Here is an 18654-nt window from a genome sequence, read left to right on the forward strand (position 1 = left end):
TTTATCTAATATCAAAATACAATATTTTGATAACCTCTCTCGGTAGTTTAGTTCTAATTATTATCAGTATAATAATAGGTCTGAATAATTACTAATTTTCACTAATCATTACTAATTATTACTCATAATTAGGACTATAATGATTGGGAGGGACGCCCACGAGTACCAAGACTTCCTTACGCTTCACAAAGCACAGCTAGTTCACGCAGGAATACCTGAACGGTATTACCGAACTGTTTTTGAGAAGATTGAGTTGGAGAAGTATGATTCGGGGGATTGCATGATGATGTTAACTGACGGGGAAAATTGGCAGGTCCAGTCCACATCCACTATTGATTCCAGCGACGCCAACACCATCTTCCTTGTGGATCACTGTTGGACCTTCCATGCTGAACAGGTAAAGAAAGCTCTGAGATCTATCCCAGGTCTTGCTCAGAGGATGTCTAGTCTGACTGGAGTTGGTTACCCTGATGGTGACGGCTACGAGTCGGAGGAGGAGACTGGCCTTGAGGAACTGATTGAGAAGTTGTCAGAGAAGATTTGGGAACTGGCTGAAACATACACCATCCAGAAGGACACCGAGAAACTAACTGTTTGTTACATGATGGATGAGCTTGGTTCACGGATCCAGCACTCAGAGACCCCAAACATGAAGATGGCACCCTTTTTCCACATCACCAAACAGTTTGCTGTGACCCTGATGTGGCCAATAGAGGATGAGATAGCGTCGGAGACTGTCATCACACGAGACATCACTCTCGGTGAAAGTGATCCTGGCAAGCGGTCCGCTCGACTTGCTATTTTCCGAGATCACATTGATCTGGACCGGGATAATTTGCGGATGGAAGAAGTGGAGAAACTGAACCCTTACAAATTGTATGGAAGGAAGGACCAGACTCTCCCTGAAGAAGTTCGATGTGATTCGGAACACCCAGCTTTCCTTCGTATGAAGGCAGCCTCTCCATCCGACCCTATTAAAGTTTTTACAGATTTGAAGTTCATGGCGGACTCTCTTTCTGACCCTCTCTTTAAAGTGGTCAACTCCGACAAGGACGCTGACTTTATCTCAACTTCAAGCAACTTTGATAAGTTCAAAGAGTTCTATGAGCAGCGCCCCACAAAAATCATAAATCAGTTCCCCAACGAGAACGTGGTATGCTGCAAGGATCTGTTGCTGAAGGTAGCAAGGAGGTGTAAAATAGATGACCAGGACCGGGAGCGCTCTGATGAGCTGATAATCGCCCGTTTGAACAGCCCAAGTAAGAGCTGGGCTGAAGACATGCACCCCCAGTGGTGCCCGGTAGGGTTTGATCTGGTGAACGAGTTGCCAGTTTTTGTGAGAAATTTCCTTGAGCGTGAGGAAGCAGGTCTTGATAACTCCTGGATTATCAAACCTTGGAATCTGTCCCGCGGACGAGGTACCTACGTCACCTCTAACCTTGCAATGATTGTCAAACTAGCGTACACTTCTCCGAAAGTGGTACAGAAATACATTGAGAACCCCGTTCTCTTCTTCCGAGGAGATATTGGTCGGGTAAAGTTTGATATCAGATATGTGGTTCTTCTGAAATCTGTTGAACCGCTGAAGTTGTACAAATACAACGTGTTCTGGCTGAGGTTTGCCAACCAAGCTTTTGCTTTGGATGAGTTTGACGAATACGAGAAGCACTTCACCGTTATGAACTACAATGATGCCACAGAATTAAAACAAATCGGTGACGTGGAATTTCTGGAGATGTTCGAACAGCAATATCCCGATCAGTCCTGGACGGAAATCGATCAGAAGCTCTGTTCTATGATCAAGGAATGTTTCGAAAGTGCTGTATCCCTGCCACCTCCACGTGGCATTGCCCACTCAGCCCAATCAAGAGCTATCTACGCTCTGGATATGATGCTGAAGTGGAACGGTGACAAGACTGAAATAGTTCCCCAACTCCTCGAAGTTAACTTTAATCCTGATAACCAGCGCGCTTGTCAGTATCACCCTGAGTTTTACAATCATTGTCTCAAGACCCTTCTGTGCGAGGATGTGAGTGGCATTCCGGTCACTGAAATCAGTTGACAACACTCTTAAAGGGGGATTCTTATAGTTCAGGAATGTTTTTAATCGTTATACTTATTATATAAAATCTTTTTTTACGGTGACTGTGACGAATATGAGTCTGAGAATGGACCGTTCGCGTTCTGACTTGTGTATTTATGCGAACTCAGTGATGGGAAATTTAAAATAAAGTTTCATATGTGTGCAGAGTTACGAGAACATTGTTCGAGTGCTTATAGTTTTAGTGGCCTCCAATTGAAGTACAGTTTGGAGAGATTTGGTCATAGTTGGACTGATATTCTTAACAGTTATCCTGATGAAGACTAATTTATTACAAACTATATATTATAAGAGCTATTATATTAATAGGTTAAAGAGGTTTAATTTTAGCATTATATTTTTAAAAATTGAGAACTATGTGTCAATGATTGTGTCCTTATTAAGTCTTGAACTTCAACATGTATGCTCAAATACTGTGTAACATCATTTTTGATAAAATTAGATTTTGACTGTAAGCGAGTAACCATTAAAATCATGAGTCAAGAAACTATTATAAGATTATAATTGAGAAGGGTGAAAATCAGAGTGCTTCCACGACCATATTAGAGTAACCACCTAAACTATCAGGAAGCAGTTTTTATATATGTTTATATGAAAACTTGACATGACGAACGGTGAATGATACTGTCACAAGCCCGCGCAAGATGCCAGCTTATCCTGAGAAGAAGATGTCGGTATTTTAGATATTTCTCGACTGAAGCCAGTAAAATACGGAATATCGGAATTGTAGCTCATATTGATGCAGGTAAATTTAGAGTTTAAATCGTAGTGGAAATAATGTGGCTGTTGTTGAGACTTCAAACATGATAATTATATCTACTTCACTGATCACTAAAGTTTAATTCAAAGCATGAAGTGTAGGATATAAATGAACGTGAAGAAACATTTTGTCGTTTTGCTGAGTGAAATTAGATTACCTAATTTGTGACAAAATCTGCAGTCGGAATCGAATTTACCTCAGAATATTAATTCGGCTCTGAACCTCAGGTAAAACTACAGTGACTGAGCGTATTTTATACGAAACTGGGGCCATACGAGCAGCGGGGACCATCAAACACGGCAACACCACCACAGACTTCCTCCCATGTGAACAGAACAGAGGTATCACCGTGAACTCTGCCTTCGTCCAGACACACTGGTCCGGTCACCTCTTTAACATCATAGACACGCCCGGGCATGTTGACTTTAGTTTTGAGGTGGAGAGGTCCCTGAGGGTACTGGATGGGGCCTTGGTGGTGATAGATGGAACTCGGGGGGTCGAGGCTCAAACTGTTACTGTTTGGAAGCAGCTGGAGAAGTTTTGTGTGCCTAGACTCGTGTTTTTGAATAAATTAGACAGAGGAAAAAGGGACATTGATCTTTGCATGTCCTCAATAAGGAACACATTAAGAACGGTACCTGTGTTAGTTAATCACCCTGTTTATGATGAGGATAATCAGCTAGTTGGGGTCTCTAATACACCCTCCTCTGATGTGTTGACGGACACAGTTGAGTCTCTCGCAGAGGTAGATGAGGTTATGGAGGATCTGTACTTCACACACGACTGTGATCCTTCCAAGATACCTCCCTTGGAGATCTCAGAAAGCGTCAAAAGGCAGCTCCATTTAGGTAAAGTAACGCCTGTATGTGTGGGGTCAGGCTTAGCAGGAGTTGGGATAGGATCATGTCTAGATTTTATTATTCAGTACTTGCCGTCACCATTGCATACCGTCTCAAAGCTTCCTGCAGGTTTAAGAGATCAGATATGTGGCGTGGTTTTCAAAAGTTCTCTTGATCCAAACAGAGGGGTTTTATGCCAGACTCGGCTCTATTCTGGGACTTTACAGCCTCGGAGTAAAGTTCTTAATGTCAGAACTAAACGGTCTTATCAAGTGTCTAATCTTTTTCAAATAGATGCTGATAAAGTGAAATTGCAAAGTTCGTGTGAAGCAGGGGGTATTACAATGATTGCTGGTTGCAAGGACTTCAGGACTGGTGATGTTTTCGTAGCAGAATCATTCGCATCAAAAGGTGGCAATCTTGATGAATTGGTCGAATCTAACACAACATTGAAATCAACTATGACCTATGGAAAGCCTCTTTTCTTCTGTACCATCGAGGCAACAGACTCTATATCAAATGATAGATTAGAAAAAGTTTTAACTGCCATGACGTTTGAGGACCCCACTTTGACACTAAAGAAGAGCCAAAACGGAGAGTTGGTTCTGGGGGGAACGGGTCAGCTCCATCTCAGTGTGGTCAGAGAGAGAATAAAGGACGAGCATGGTCTGGAGTGCAAAGCTTACAAGTTCAGGGTTAACTACATGGAAACTGTGTCTCAACCAATAGAGCATTTCCACTCGGGCCCTCTCGGAGAACTTCATCTGACAATATCTCCAGCTGAATCTGGGAAAGTTGTTGCTGTTGAGAATGTTTGCCCAATAACCCGTGAAGTAGTGGAGCCTGCTATTGCTAGTTCTCTTACTATTGGTCCTCTGGTCGGTCTGCAATTATCAAACTGTCACATCACTGCCTCTTTTAACCTTAACCCACCCGACCACAACAAATTTCCCTCCAAAGAAGAGAAGAGAGTCCTTAATCTCATGGTGAAAACTGCAATCAAACAAATTTTCAAAGATAACCAGTCCTTGATGACACTTTGCGAACCATTTGCAGAGATAGAAGTAGAAGGTCCTCAAGAATACTCCTCAGCTATCATGGCGGACTTCTCCTTGAGAGCAGGATCCCTAGAATACCAGATGTCCTTCTCAAAGGGGGGAGACTGGTTCAGTCTGGTGGGTAATGCCCCACTTTCCAAACTTACTGACTTCAGCAGCCGGATGAGACACATTTCTAGAGGTAGTGCCTCCGTTTTGAGGATTGAGACGGTTAGGTACGGGCCCATGGAGCTTGAGGATTGCAGGACCATTGTGAAGATGTTTAAGGATGGTGTGTTGTGAAGTGTTGACTATGTTTTGATTTTTAGAAAGTGATATTATTTGTTCATTTGGGGATTTAGTTTGATGTAATATAATGATAACCGTTGTTTTGTCTAGTTGAACTTATAATGTATTCAGTCTTTTCTTCTATTTATTTGATGACATGAAATCTTTGTATCATGACCACGTCACTCCGATATGCTAGTAGTCAATAACTTACAATAGTTGATATTTAATCAATAACGTAACCATTATATTGTAAACAATATCGTGGTTATCGTCGTTATCGTGGTTTCAATCGTGGTTATTTAACCAACGATACAGGTGAAGACGATCAAATGGGTCCCCTCAATGTATGTCAATACTCAATGTGCCACTTATGTCAACCTGTTGAGACACCGGACTAGTTATTGTCGGTGTCCCCTGCTCTGTATTTATTTTACGAACAGCTTTAATCAATACTGCAATTTGTTCCCCTAGGCTCACTAACCCATTTCCATGAACAGGCGAGAGTAATGACTGTCCAGCTTAGATGACTACAACCGGGTAACAGAGATCAAAGACATCTCCCCCGTCTTAACTGTATAGTAAGTTTCATATTTTATCTTAATATTGCATATTTAATGTTTAATACTGATGATTTTTTATCAGTATTAAAGAGTTAAAGTAGAATTTTAATGGCACTACCTGGTACTATGTAACAACATAATGGTTTAATCATTAGACCATTCAGTAGAATAATATTTATAGGAAGAGCGATAAAGTAGGGGACAAACTGTTCGATATTATAATATCATGATATGACTAAACGGCTAACTCAGTTTGACTCCAGTTATCTTTCCAAAAACTGAATGAACGCAAATTTAGTAACTATATACCACAATATTACCAAGAATGTCCCATACTTTTGGAGAGGAACAACAAGATTGTACGATGAGAATAGGATAAGTAAGATATGAAGAGGATAAGTAAGATATGAAGAGGATAAGTAAGATGAGGAGAGGATAAGTAACATGAGAAGAGGATAAGTACTCCTCATCCTACAGTCAAATATTACTCCTTGTATTTCATCCTCAGTAAATGTCATAGAATTGTGTCGATGCAGTGGATATTGAAGAAATTATTAGTATTATAAGACCTAGAAGTTCGGGAGTTTCACTTTTAATTCCTTAATATCACGGTTTATTGAAATTTCTCAGACCCTAAATTTCATTATCGCATGGTTAATTCCGCGGTAAAAGCTTATAAGGTTATTTTCTTAAACACATCACGAAAGAATAACTGATGAAATGAAAACCCCATGATTGTACTATCTAACTATCCTAATAAAATAATAATATTTTGGTTTCTCAGCGGAAGGAGGCTGTTCATCTGGTTATTTACACAAGATGGGGGACAATTTCGAGGAGCTGGTTAGCGATCTCTCCTCCTTCAGTGTTTCTAATGAAGAAAACTGTGCAGTGTCGCGGTAAGTAACTATCATCTTTAATAAAACTACACAAATATCTGCTAGCTCTTGCAGCAGTGCAAAGATTGAAAGATCTGACAAGTCGTTGGAACACCCTAGAAATGTTTGTAAATTTGGTCTTAAAACGCATTTGTTCCATCAAGATGGAATTATGCCTGTGATTTTTCATTTTATTCTCTAATCAGGATCGATCTGTACAAGACCAAGACTTCTAAACAAGACCAGGAAACCAGGCGAGCCAAGTTCTTGGAAAGGCAAAAGAGGTACAGTTCTATAACATACTATAAGTGGCATTATTAACGATAATACATTATTCTTGCTCCTTAGGAGTCCGTCATATTTGATACATGAGGAACGCCATTTTCGGACGTGAGGAGAGTTAGGACTCCTCCAACTACATTAAATTAATACCTTCTGTAACGTCCTCAATAAATGTAATAGATTTGTAGTGTTGTAATTAGTTTAATACATTACTTGATTAAGTTCCAGCCCTTCAATAATCATCTGACATTTTCGGCTAAAGTATTGCTTATAATTATAGTAAAACCGAGAATTATATAGTAATTTTATAATTATATAAATTGTATGTTCACCAAAATGTCCAGTGATCGACAGAGCAGCCTCTCCGCATTGCGCAATATCGAGGAGGAGTCGCAGAGTCCTGAGAAGACTAACCCTTATAAAAACCAGGTATTTTAAATGTCACTTTCTGGATATTGGAAGCGATCGCCTGAATGAAACTGTAGTTAAAATCTTAACCCAGACGTCGCTGCACACTGCACAGTGTTTTATCATATAACCCGTTCAATAGAATTGAGGTCCGTATAACCCACTTAACTAACTAACTAAGTAACTTAACTAACTAACTAACTAACTTAACTTAACTAACTAACTATCTAACTAACTATCTTCAGCTAATGCTATCAGAGTGGCTACAAGATAAGCCTGATGATTTTGAAGAGAACTGGCTGTGCAAATTTGCCCCTGTTGGGCACAGAACTCTAATAGTGGCTCACAAGGTGGGTTACCGGTCACCAGGGGGTTTGTTCTTGTTGGGCACAGACCTCTAATAGTGGCTCACAAGGTGGGTTACCGGTCACCAGGGGGTTTGTTCTTGTTGGGCACAGACCTCTAATAGTGGCTCACAAGGTGGGTTACCGGTCACCAGGGGGTTTGTTCTTTTTGGGCACAGAACTCTAATAGTGGCTCACAAGGTGGGTTACCGGTCACCAGGGGGTTTGTTCTTGTTGGGCACAGAACTCTAATAGTGGCTCACAAGGTGGGTTACCGGTCACCAGGGGGTTTGTTCTTGTTGGGCACAGAACTCTAATAGTGGCTCACAAGGTGGGTTACCGGTCACCAGGGGGTTTGTTCTTGGTTTTGTTCTCTTTAAGATGATATGTTAAACTGTTCCTTAACAGTTAACAGTAATTGTCCACTGCTTGTGGTATCACAATTGCCCTAAAATGTGCAAGACTGACTTTACAATTCTAATATAGTCCACGAAGTGAGAAACTTCTCATAGAAAAGTTGCTCAACTTCAAAGTTAGTATAGTTATGGTGTGTACATGTGACTGCAGGTTCTGCACCCTCCATAAGCATCATAATGGCGAAGGTAAGTACCGCCCACTCTTCCCAAACCTGTCTCCAGGGAGTGGTTCTAAACGCTTTCAGGTCATACAGAACTATATTTAAATATTTAAATATATAAGAGGAAATCGAGCAGGGCCTCTTTGTAAGTGTGAAATGTCAGAGACCTGACAAAATGTCACATTTCAGACACTAAGACATTTCAGACACACTGACATTTCAGACACACTGCGACATTTCAGACACACTGTGACATCTCGGACCTCAAGCTATCCCTTGATTTGCAGGCAATATTAAATTTTGTGCAGTTAGGATTTAAGTATGAAGGAAATGTTCAGTATCAACTGTGCCTGTAAAAAAGTTAAAGCATCTGACAGGATGGCCGACAGCTGCATCCTGTCAAATTCTATTTTTATCGGCAGGAGGATAGCAGATGCGTACAGATCCCCGAATGCATGTTCCTCGTGCAAAAGGCATAGAAGAAATTCTGCAAAAATTATTATTTTCAAACACAGTTTCAAGAACGAATAATGCAATTTTAAATGTGGTTCGAAGAAGGGATGCATATTCCAGTCTCTTGGATAATTTATCAGGAAGTTTGCTTTCAGGATTAAAATCTAGCAATGTGAAATGATAAATCCAATAAGATTTTGTTGTACCAATTTAGTGGTCAGGGGATGAAGTCACCGAAATTCTGAAAATATTCTTACAGTAATAGATCTCAAATTCTAGTAACGAGGAATGTAAATTTGGATTGCAATTTCATTCAGTTAGACTGTTCGAATCATAGTCTAAATGTACTCCAGTAAAATTAGCTACAGATGGTTTAACTGTACTCAAATGCCTCGGCTGCAGATGGTCCAACTGCACTGCAGAAAACTTAGCTAAAGATGGTCTCACTGCACAGTTAGCTGAGAAATATCTTTGAAAGTGTCTAAAGTTTATTATTTTCTGAACAAATAAGTCGTTATCACTGCACGTGATCGCATTGAAAATTGCTCTGTGCAGGCAACAATGTTACCAGCTGAAGACGATAAACACATTTTAAGAGCTCCTGCTAATAAAACCTTTCGCATTATTTATAATATGTTTCAAAACCCCCTCCAAGTTCACCAGGTCAAGGTTTTTGTAGTCAAGCCTCAAACTTGCTTCACTATGATCCGACAACCCATCCAGAGATATACCAGTCTCATAGAGTTATACAGCAAATGAGCAGGCTTTATCCACAGTCTAAACTCTAATGTGATAAGTCGCTGCTAAATGGTTAGCAGTCGGGTTGTTGGTCATGTGACCTAAACTAAGCTATGATAACACAAGATCTAAGCTTCCAGACTCGTAATCGTGTTGCGGCCTAAGAGTTATTATCTAATAACGCTTGATCTATCTGTCGTCTGAAACAGTTTTGATATCCGGTCCAGACTGTCTTATGGTTATTATCAGTGCTTGCTGTTAACAAATAAAATGCAGACTACTAACATTATACATAGTACCATAGTACGTAGTTGGTTTGGACTGCCCAATCATACTGACATGAGCATAGTAAAGCTTGTCTGACAGACATTACAACATAATGGAGAATATGATAAGATGCCACTACCAGTCAGAGCGTTTTAGTGGCTTGAGGTCACTGCATACGTCACCAAGTAGTTCACATGTAAGCTCTTGGAGCACCGTGGGAAGTTATAGTAGCTCATACATTTAGGAACCGATTAACACAACTAAGAGCCACCAGAGAAGTAGTAACCCTTAACCTTTGAATCTCAAACAAACCCCTCCAATAACTAAGATCTCGCTTGAATGACTTAAATGTACATCTTTGTTGGGTATATTTTAATGTCGAAGCGTGTAATAAATGTTAGAATTTATTTATTATTATTTATCTACCCAGGGGAGGACGGAGAGTTATACTAAGAACGGTTACAGAACAGCAAGTTTCCCGTCCATGCTCCCGGGGGGCAGTAACGCTACCAGGTCCTCATACTCTCTGTTGGATGCTGTGTGGTGTGACACTAACCACACCTTCTACATCCTCGACCTTATCTGTTACAGAGCTCATCCTGTGGATAACTCCGAGGTGGGGGACACTTGTTGAACGTATTAATTATTAGAAGAATATTACTAACAATATTGGAAGAATATATTATTGATATTAATATTATGGCTGTTTATGTGTTGGGTTCCTGTGATTATTTTTTTTTTTTTTTTTTTTTTAAGAGAGGCTGGGCCTGGTTGGCCCACGAGAGGATAGCATATGAATGCTTTGCCTACCTCTGGGGTATGGCAGTCCTGTGGGAGGATGCCAGTGGAATCAAGATGTGTAATCAAGGATGATGGTAAGTGTTGTGGGGTGTGTCATAGATAAACGCTTAAGTGGTGGTTGAGTGTGGAAGAGAGAGGCGAAATAAGACGGTGTTAAAGTAGTCGCTATGTTACACCTGTCTGGTCCAACTCCTCTGGCACCACTAAGCGTTTAGTGTGGTTTGTAAAGTTGACAATGGTAGAGATGTGTTGGTTGTCGAATATGTCATTGACAGAGAGGTAGTAGTCCCGGAAATATTGACCTCTTATTTGGGCAATAGCCGGGCACTGTCCGAGAAAGTGTGAGACAGTCTCCTCTTCGTCGCCGCATTTAGGACAAGCACTTGTGTCTGATTTGCGAATGGTGTGTAGGTGTTTGTTGAGGCCACAATGTCCCGTGATGAGGTGCACTGCAGTTCTATAATTTTGTCTGTTGTTACTGAGTGTAGTGTTGAGATTTTTGATGATGTTGATGTTTTTATGTCCAAGTGTCAGTTTAGTGTGTCTGGGACCATCAGTAATCCATGATTCTTGATTAAGTTTTGTGACTTTGTCGTTGATCAGGCGTTTGATGTAAGATTGTGGAATTGGGCAATTCAAAGTGGATTCACTGGTTGTACCATTTTTGGCCAGCTCGTCTGCTTTTTCATTACCCCACAATCCAATGTGTGCAGCTATCCATCTGATCTCTAAGGTGTTAGTGGATCCGAGTGTATTGAGGGTGTCGTAACAGTCTCTAGTAGTCCTACTCCTCGTTGAAGGTGAGGATATGGCTTGAATAGAGGAGAGACTGTCTGACCATATGATGATGTGTGTGTTTGTATAAGTTGATAGATATTTACAAGCTTCGATGATGGCAGTGAGTTCTGTTTGATAAACGGTGCAATAATCGGGAAGCTTGAATGATCTTTCATCTAGTGTAGTGTTGTTGTTGTCTGTGGTGATAATATAACCAGCCCCGCTACCTGAGTCTGTGCGTGACCCGTCTGTGTAGCAGGTGATGGTAAATTTGATTATTTTGTAGTCGCATCAAGTTAAGTTGCTGAATGCTGGTTCCAAGTTTAGTGGATACCGTGAGAACTGCTCTGTGAAGATCGGTTTTGCGGTGAGAACAAGAGCCGGAAGGAGCACCTTTTAAAAGTAGGATTATTTCAATATAAGTAGTACAAATTAACCAGTTCTCTTGAAGTTCCTTTTAAGTAGAGTGGTTGTTCCAGTCTGCAAGTTAAATAGATATCGTTAGAATGCGGAGATAGTTAAAGAGCTTTTGTAAAGGTTTTGAACATTAATAAACGGCTTTCAGAGAAGGATTTCAACATAAAGCATTACATAAGATCGAGTAGAGGGGGAGTATGATAGTAGTCCAGTCATTTATGAACATTTATGGAAATAAACCTGCAAATTTTCAGATACTTACGAAACTTTGCATAGACCTTCCCAAAGGTATGAATAAACGATTGTCGGTTGGAGACATTTTTTTACCGTGGGGAAAACTCGGGAGGGCCACGCCAATATTGACCCAATAACGTAACTGACCCTTTGCTTCTGAAGGTCGTAGAGACTTCAAAATAGGCTTAAACGAAGCCGCATATGCATGTTTATATAGGAGTTATTGATCAACACGTCATGGCCTAAAATCCTTACTTTTCGAGAAATTCGCCAAAAACCATTTTGGGCGTGGCGCTGAGCCCATTTTACTAAATTTTGATAAGATCGTGATAGATTCTTCGGATAGAGTGCAAAAGATCCGCAATTGGCATATTTATATATGACTTACGAAAAAAATATGCCTTAAAGTGCTTAATTTTACAGTAATTGGCGGAAAAGTAAGGGATATATGAAGGGGGTTATCTGGCGTAGATCGGACTTAGTTCCGACATAGTAGATTAGTAGATTAGTAGTAGTCTACATCCTAATCGTTAGCAAACCGAGGAATCATTCTTCTGACCGACTGACCGAGGCCGAGGCAAAATCGTCATTCCTCGGTAAAACCGAGGCCGAGAATTCGGTCGATCACTGCTTGAGCGTCTTCATCTAAACATTTAATCGATGTTGTCATACTGTTATATAAAAGTATAAAGTGAGCGGAAATTAAATTTTCAACACAAAATTATAATGACCGCTTGACGTAATCTTTACTTAAACTGTTTAAGGCAGGTTTTATTTTTCATTGGGGAGGCACGTCATTTTTAACTGTTTCAGGCAGAGTTTCGGTTTTATTGGGGAGCCACTAAATTCTCCGAAGACTTACCAGGGATATCGTCGGAGCAGCGCACTAATAGGTACCCCATGGTATGGCTGCCGAGTGTCCCCTGTGCCAAAGAGAACTTGATGAAGATGATGGCTGAGAAGCAGGAGTTTGAGGTGGACGGCTTCCTTTTCTACCATAAGATGTAAGTGGTCTTCAAATTAATAATATTGTGACTGTTGGTTGTCGAATGTCGAAGTTTAATTCACGCACGAAACTTGTCAAATCCACGTCTGAGTTGGTCTTTTTCACTATCATCATCTGTGTTAGCTCTCAGCAGCTATAAGACTTACTACTTGCTGGTTCGTTTTCTGCCACAGCTCCGTTATAGTGGGAAACTTACAGACAAATCACTGATTTAGGCTTTTAGGGGTTTCTGAATGAGGTGGGAGATGTTTAAAATCTCATTAGATATTTACCACCTTTCTTAAATTATATAAGTCTGCATTATCACATTGATTATACACAGACAATATAAATAATATAATATAGTAGAATATTCTAGAACCCCGCTAACAGTAACGCTCCTCTCTATGATACTCGCGAACTTTCAAAATTCATGATATCTATTTTCTAACCATGATAGGTGATAACAATTTTGAAATAATATTTGTTTTATTAAAACTACCTGTTTCAGGGGTCACTATGCTGCTGGGCCTACTCCGCTGGTAGGCTGGCTGAAACCAGACTTGTTGAACAAAGTCCTGGACTTAGATCTGGATCTCACCAGCTATCAAATGGACTCCTGACAAAACTGTAGATCCGTTTTTTAAAGAGTGCTACCTGAAATTGATGCGGAGTAAAAGCTCAGATTGATGAGTTTATTTGTATCAGAGAACTGGACAATGTGTTTCAAACATTTTTGAGAGTAAAGATAAACACAGTGTGATGACTTTCTTGTGAAACAAGATAATTTTTGTCAGGGCTCATTTGCTTGAATATAGCCCAATTTTTGCTGTTAAAATGGAGATGGAAACTTTCTCCTTAAATTTTAACTATTGAATTTGATTCTTAATATATTTCTAACTATTTTGTGATACTCAATGTTAAACTTAACTTATTATTAGTTCAGCAACCCATGTTTATTCTTTCTCATCATATAAAGTTAGAGCCGGCCATGTGACGCCATATCAAAAGCGATTATAAGAACGGAGTACACAAGCAAGGAAATGGTCTTGGGTTTACAGTGCGAATAGTTATACAAAATTAAGTATAACATCCATTATAAGACACATGTTTCGACTTTCGGAGCTTTATTTTGAGATATACCTCCACACCTTCCCCTAAGCTCTTACCCAGGTTTCTAGTTCTTGAATGGGTATGATTAATTGGCCATCCTGAAATTACAGAATGTCAACCACCAAATACTCCATAACTCCATAACTGCTCCTAACCACCACCTTTAGTTTTACTGCGCGGCTCGGGCGATAATAGCCGTCGGTGGTACTGGTAGTGGTCGTTGAAAATTTGTAATTCACATCCCCTGTGATTCCCTACTGTCGGATGTCTTACGTGTATTACAGATGGTAAAATTAATTGAAGTACTACAGCTGTGTGTGAAACAAACTGGCTTTCTCTCTCGAGTCAGTGAGACATAAATAATCAGAGTCCTCAGAGGCCCAAATGGCTCTAGTTAGCTGTGGTCCCCCGGAGATCAGCTTTCCTCGAAAGGAAAGCATACTCTGACTGCGTCGCTGATGTGTGATCAGTGTGATCACACATCAGCGATACTGATCAGTGAAGTTATTCATATTGTGTGAATCTTGTACAAACAAAAATTCGGGCGCCAAGCTGATCAAGTTTACCGTATTACTATTATCTCGTTATTTTGCGGTAATGACAATTCGTTTCATCACTCATTTTTGCTCAAAGGAAACACCGGGTTTCATAACAATCAAGCGAATTTTACAGCTGAAATTGAAAACGAATACATTACACAAGCTTTCATAATTAATGATAAAACAATAAAATTAACATATCCTAATCAAATACTGTATTTGGTACTCAATCTTAAAATCCGAGACTTCCCTCGCCGCAACATTTACATACAGGGTAAAAATCGAATCGGGTGAAAAATAAAAACGGCTGGCAGATTTAGTGAAAAGTAAAAACACGCTTTGCCTTTAGGCTTAGCTTTAATTGAATCCTTCACTGACAATGAAATAAAATAAATAAAAGTAACTTTCCACGATCAGAAAAAAAGTAACTAAACCTTTTCATTCGCATACTTTCATTTATATGGATATAAATATACAAAGATTGTCAGAACGAACAAACAACAGAATTATGAAATGGGTCACAAAATCATTATGATTTTATTATTTTAAAGTTCCATTCCACTTCCAGCATAACGTTTCTGAACTCGACACTCACAGCATGCAACCCTTGAAAATTGTACAGTGTGTACTACCTTTGTCTTTCTCGTTCTGTAATCTTATTAGAATTGCCAATCATAAGCTTCCCTTTTATGAGGGGTACCGCAAACAAGCTCGAATTAACGAGCGTCCCGAAAGTCCCGCCCAGAACACAAAATTCCCGCAAAATCTCCCGATGGGAGGTGCTCAAGTGTTTTTGAGCAGCCATGTAAATAATAGGTGCAGCGTACATCACATGGTAAAAAGTCAATAGGATCACCGACCACACTATTATGTAGATGTGCCTGGTTAAGATAAAGTCTTTACGGATGCCACCTGTGTTGCACTTGCTGGGTGTTAGTTTTGTGCGACTTCTGCTCGAGGCAATGTTGCCAGCTTCTGGACTGCATCGTTTCCGCGAATCTCTTGTTTGTCTGAAAAATTTAAAGGGTTAAAATTTATATCGTCAGTGCAAGTAATGAGTTGAATACAGTCAACCATCAATTTAACATAAATGACGAAATTATCCTTTTATCCTTCAAATAGTCAAATCAAGCTGAAGTCTTTGGACCCTGGCTAGTTTAGTGGTTCTGCTTGACTATTACTTTAAATAGTTAAACCGTTCATGGTTCAAGAAATGGTGATGCATCATTAGATTGATCGGTATATTTGTTTGTGTGATCATGTTTGTGTGATCATGTTTGTGTGATCATGTTTGTGTGATCATGTTTGTGTGATCATGTTTGTGTGATCATGTTTGTGTGATCATGTTTGTGTGATCATGTTTGTGTGATCATGTTTGTGTGATCATGTTTGTGTGATCATGTTTGTGTAATCATGTTTGTGTAATCATGTTTGTGTGATCATGTTTGTGTGATCATGTTTGTGTGATCATGTTTGTGTGATCATGTTTGTGTGATCATGTTTGTGTGATCATGTTTGTGTGATCATGTTTGTGTAATCATGTTTGTGTGATCATGTTTGTGTGATAATGTTTGTGTAATAATGTTTGTGTGATCATGTTTGTGTGATCATGTTTGTGTGATCATGTTTGTGTGATCATGTTTGTGTGATCATGTTTGTGTGATCATGTTTGTGTGATCATCTTTGTGTGATCATCTTTGTGTGATCATCTTTGATTTGAACCAGGAGTCAAACTAGATAACCAGCGTAGTCAGATAATGGAACTCCGCTCTCAGGTGAATTAATTTGAAGAATTACCACCATTAAATTCAAAATAACCGCATAACCGTCATGACATAAAGGACGACTGGGGATGGACATTGCACAATGCAGCAACATGATGTCATCTTTATACCTAACCATCAAAGATCAAAGTAATATTTACCTGGGGACCCCAGGTTATTAAGTTCATAAACATTCGGCGGAATGACAGGCTGAGCGCCGCCCAGTAAAGTAATATTCACACAAATTGTTTAAAGTATAAAAAAACAACCCAAAACTTACGGTTTGTGGAGGTTAGTGTCCCGTTTCTTGTAGTTGATGAGTTGGTAGGCCACGTGACGTATCATAGTCCCCAGTAGGATGGTAAGAATGATCATGAGGGCTAGCTGGCAGGACATGACTAGCTGACTGTTAGTCGCCAGCACGTCTACAGGGTATTGTCTGGGTTGCTCTGGCTTCGAGTTTAACAGGATCTGAGGGTGTTAGGTGTTAGGATGAATTATGTTGTGGTACTGGTGATGGGGAATTGGTACTGTTGTTATAGACTTAACTAAATCAAGATTCATTGTCACTTTTCTTGCCAAACTTTAATGCTATCTATATTACTGTTATCGACTTGATTACTGGTCCCACCTGGAGTAGAAGAATGGAGCTGATAACCCAAGCTGAGAGGACGGTGCACAGAACCCGTCTCCGAGTTACCCATCTTTTGTAGCAGAACGGTTTAGCACAGGCTATCAACCTGAAAAATTAGTTAATTTAATGATCAATTAGATAATACAACATCCTTGTAGTAAAACAGTTTATCTCAACTTGTTGAGAGAGAATCAGTTCGAAAAACAGTAAAGTTTAACTTTAAGGATTGAGAGAATCTAGGAGTTACGTGAAGCTGTACTCAACTTAGTGATGTATTTATAAGTATAAGGGTATAACTATTTAACTACTAAAGCAGAGACCGTATAAATACAAAGTTCATCTTAGAAGACATCTAAAGCGAAGTTAAAAGTGTCCCACTATAGTTAGGCAGCGAATTAATGATGATTGGAAACACACCACCTCCAAAATGCTTTTAATGACGTCATGACATAGGCGATGCTCGCTAATTTGACATCGAGCAACGGGAAACATTATTGCTAAATGTTTAATGTATGCTATTCAATATTGATAAACTAAAAACTGAGAAGAAAAATCAAAGTGATATTTTAGTAAGTTTACCTGGTAACAACGATGGAGTTGATGTGGAATATGGAACCAATCTGCAGTGCAAGTGTCATTGGAGCTATCACGTCCACTCCCTTTGCCAGCAGCTGTAGAGGTTATCTTGTTAGAATATGGGATCGTTCAACTATTTAAAGGCTTGAATCTAATTCTTAAGAATATCAAAACTTGAATGATGATATCGAAACAGGACGTCTAAGTTTTAAAGTGGCTGTCACTGTTGGCTTTAATAATATCACAATGCAATTTTTATCGGCCCAATTATTTAACATAATCATCCATATTATTTAGATAGTATTATATTATAACTATAAGATATTAACATAAAACAAAGCATCAAATCAAAAATAAGTGGTTTCCTTGTCTCTTTTGAAATTTGTATCAGCTGAATAATTTAACATAACTATCTATATAATTTAGATAGGATTATATAAAATATCAACAAAATACAACATACCTTGTCTCTGCTAGCGAGGTGGATTACGAGGGTAAGAGCGCTGTTGCCCAGGTCGCACATCATGAGACTGAGAATGTTGAGGGTACGTTTAGGAAACCTGGCCATGCACACCAGATAGACTATGATGAGGAGGAGGTTACTGCTAGTACCTGAAGCTGCGGCGATTGCTGCAGCCCACCGTACTACTAACATAGCTACTGCAGGCGGGTAGTGGTGTTAGTGGTGGTGTTAGTGGTGGTGATAGTGGTGGTGTTAGTGGTACTGGTGGTGTTAGTGGTGGTGTTAGTGATGGTGTTAGTTATTGAGCTACTGCAGGCGGGTGTGGTGTTAGAGCAACTGGAGCTGGAGTTGTGAGCAACTGTAATTGTGATATTATACATGTAAACACTGTAAACACTGTATGAAATTAAAGTAACATCAAAATTCAAAACGTGGTTGGAAATTCATTAAACACTTTAGAATCTTTGCCAATACCTTAGCAACAGCTCTCAAATATGTGAATCTACAGAGCTATCCAATCTAAAGCTGACGAAGTGAACATAAAGCACGGACTCTAAATGCGGATCACTGAACTGTTAATGATTAAAACTAAGAGGTGCCCGTCTGAAATGTCTCAACTATTTTTACTGGGCCGCGGGTCCTCAGGTAAAACTATTTATATGATTATCCGTTTAACCCCGAAGAAGAGGTTATGTAGTGTTTAACACTTTTCGTTCACGCTATTGCTGACGTAAATCTGTTTTGACAGCGGTGGCGGTCGCGGTTTTGTTATGACTAACTGAAAATTATAAAGTAACAAACTTTTGTATTTAAAAAC

General features: G+C 39.6%; 4 protein-coding genes across 4 annotated transcripts; 3 read left to right on the forward strand and 1 right to left on the reverse strand.

Moving 5' to 3' along the window:
* The first annotated feature begins 115 nt into the window (after window positions 1-115).
* On the forward strand, window positions 116-2548 carry LOC134812039 (tubulin--tyrosine ligase-like protein 12). The gene has a single exon (XM_063819226.1). It carries the CDS (start codon window positions 140-142, stop codon window positions 2060-2062), a length of 1923 nt encoding a protein of 640 aa, XP_063675296.1. The 5' UTR covers window positions 116-139; the 3' UTR covers window positions 2063-2548.
* A 118-nt stretch (window positions 2549-2666) lies between these two features.
* On the forward strand, window positions 2667-5178 carry LOC134812038 (ribosome-releasing factor 2, mitochondrial-like). Its single transcript, XM_063819225.1, has 2 exons — window positions 2667-2846; window positions 3089-5178. Exons 1-2 carry the CDS (start codon window positions 2720-2722, stop codon window positions 5038-5040), a joined length of 2079 nt encoding a protein of 692 aa, XP_063675295.1. The 5' UTR covers window positions 2667-2719; the 3' UTR covers window positions 5041-5178.
* Window positions 5179-5523: 345 nt separating this feature from the next.
* On the forward strand, window positions 5524-13698 carry LOC134811374 (snurportin-1-like). Its single transcript, XM_063818167.1, has 8 exons — window positions 5524-5606; window positions 6373-6487; window positions 6673-6750; window positions 7093-7177; window positions 7402-7506; window positions 9966-10151; window positions 12578-12768; window positions 13261-13698. Exons 2-8 carry the CDS (start codon window positions 6408-6410, stop codon window positions 13370-13372), a joined length of 837 nt encoding a protein of 278 aa, XP_063674237.1. The 5' UTR covers window positions 5524-5606; window positions 6373-6407; the 3' UTR covers window positions 13373-13698.
* Window positions 13699-14632: 934 nt separating this feature from the next.
* On the reverse strand, window positions 14633-18015 carry LOC134811816 (uncharacterized). The gene is made up of 5 exons (XM_063818907.1): window positions 17838-18015; window positions 17378-17469; window positions 16796-16904; window positions 16445-16635; window positions 14633-15411 (listed from the first exon to the last, which is right to left on the reverse strand). The coding sequence occupies exons 1-5, from the start codon at window positions 17940-17942 to the stop codon at window positions 15030-15032; spliced, it is 879 nt and encodes a 292-aa protein (XP_063674977.1). The 5' UTR covers window positions 17943-18015; the 3' UTR covers window positions 14633-15029.
* Window positions 18016-18654: the final 639 nt, after the last annotated feature.

This window comes from Bolinopsis microptera, chromosome 2, assembly GCF_026151205.1.
Source record: "Bolinopsis microptera isolate Bmic1 chromosome 2, MBARI_Bmic_1.0, whole genome shotgun sequence".
NCBI lineage: Eukaryota > Metazoa > Ctenophora > Tentaculata > Lobata > Bolinopsidae > Bolinopsis > Bolinopsis microptera.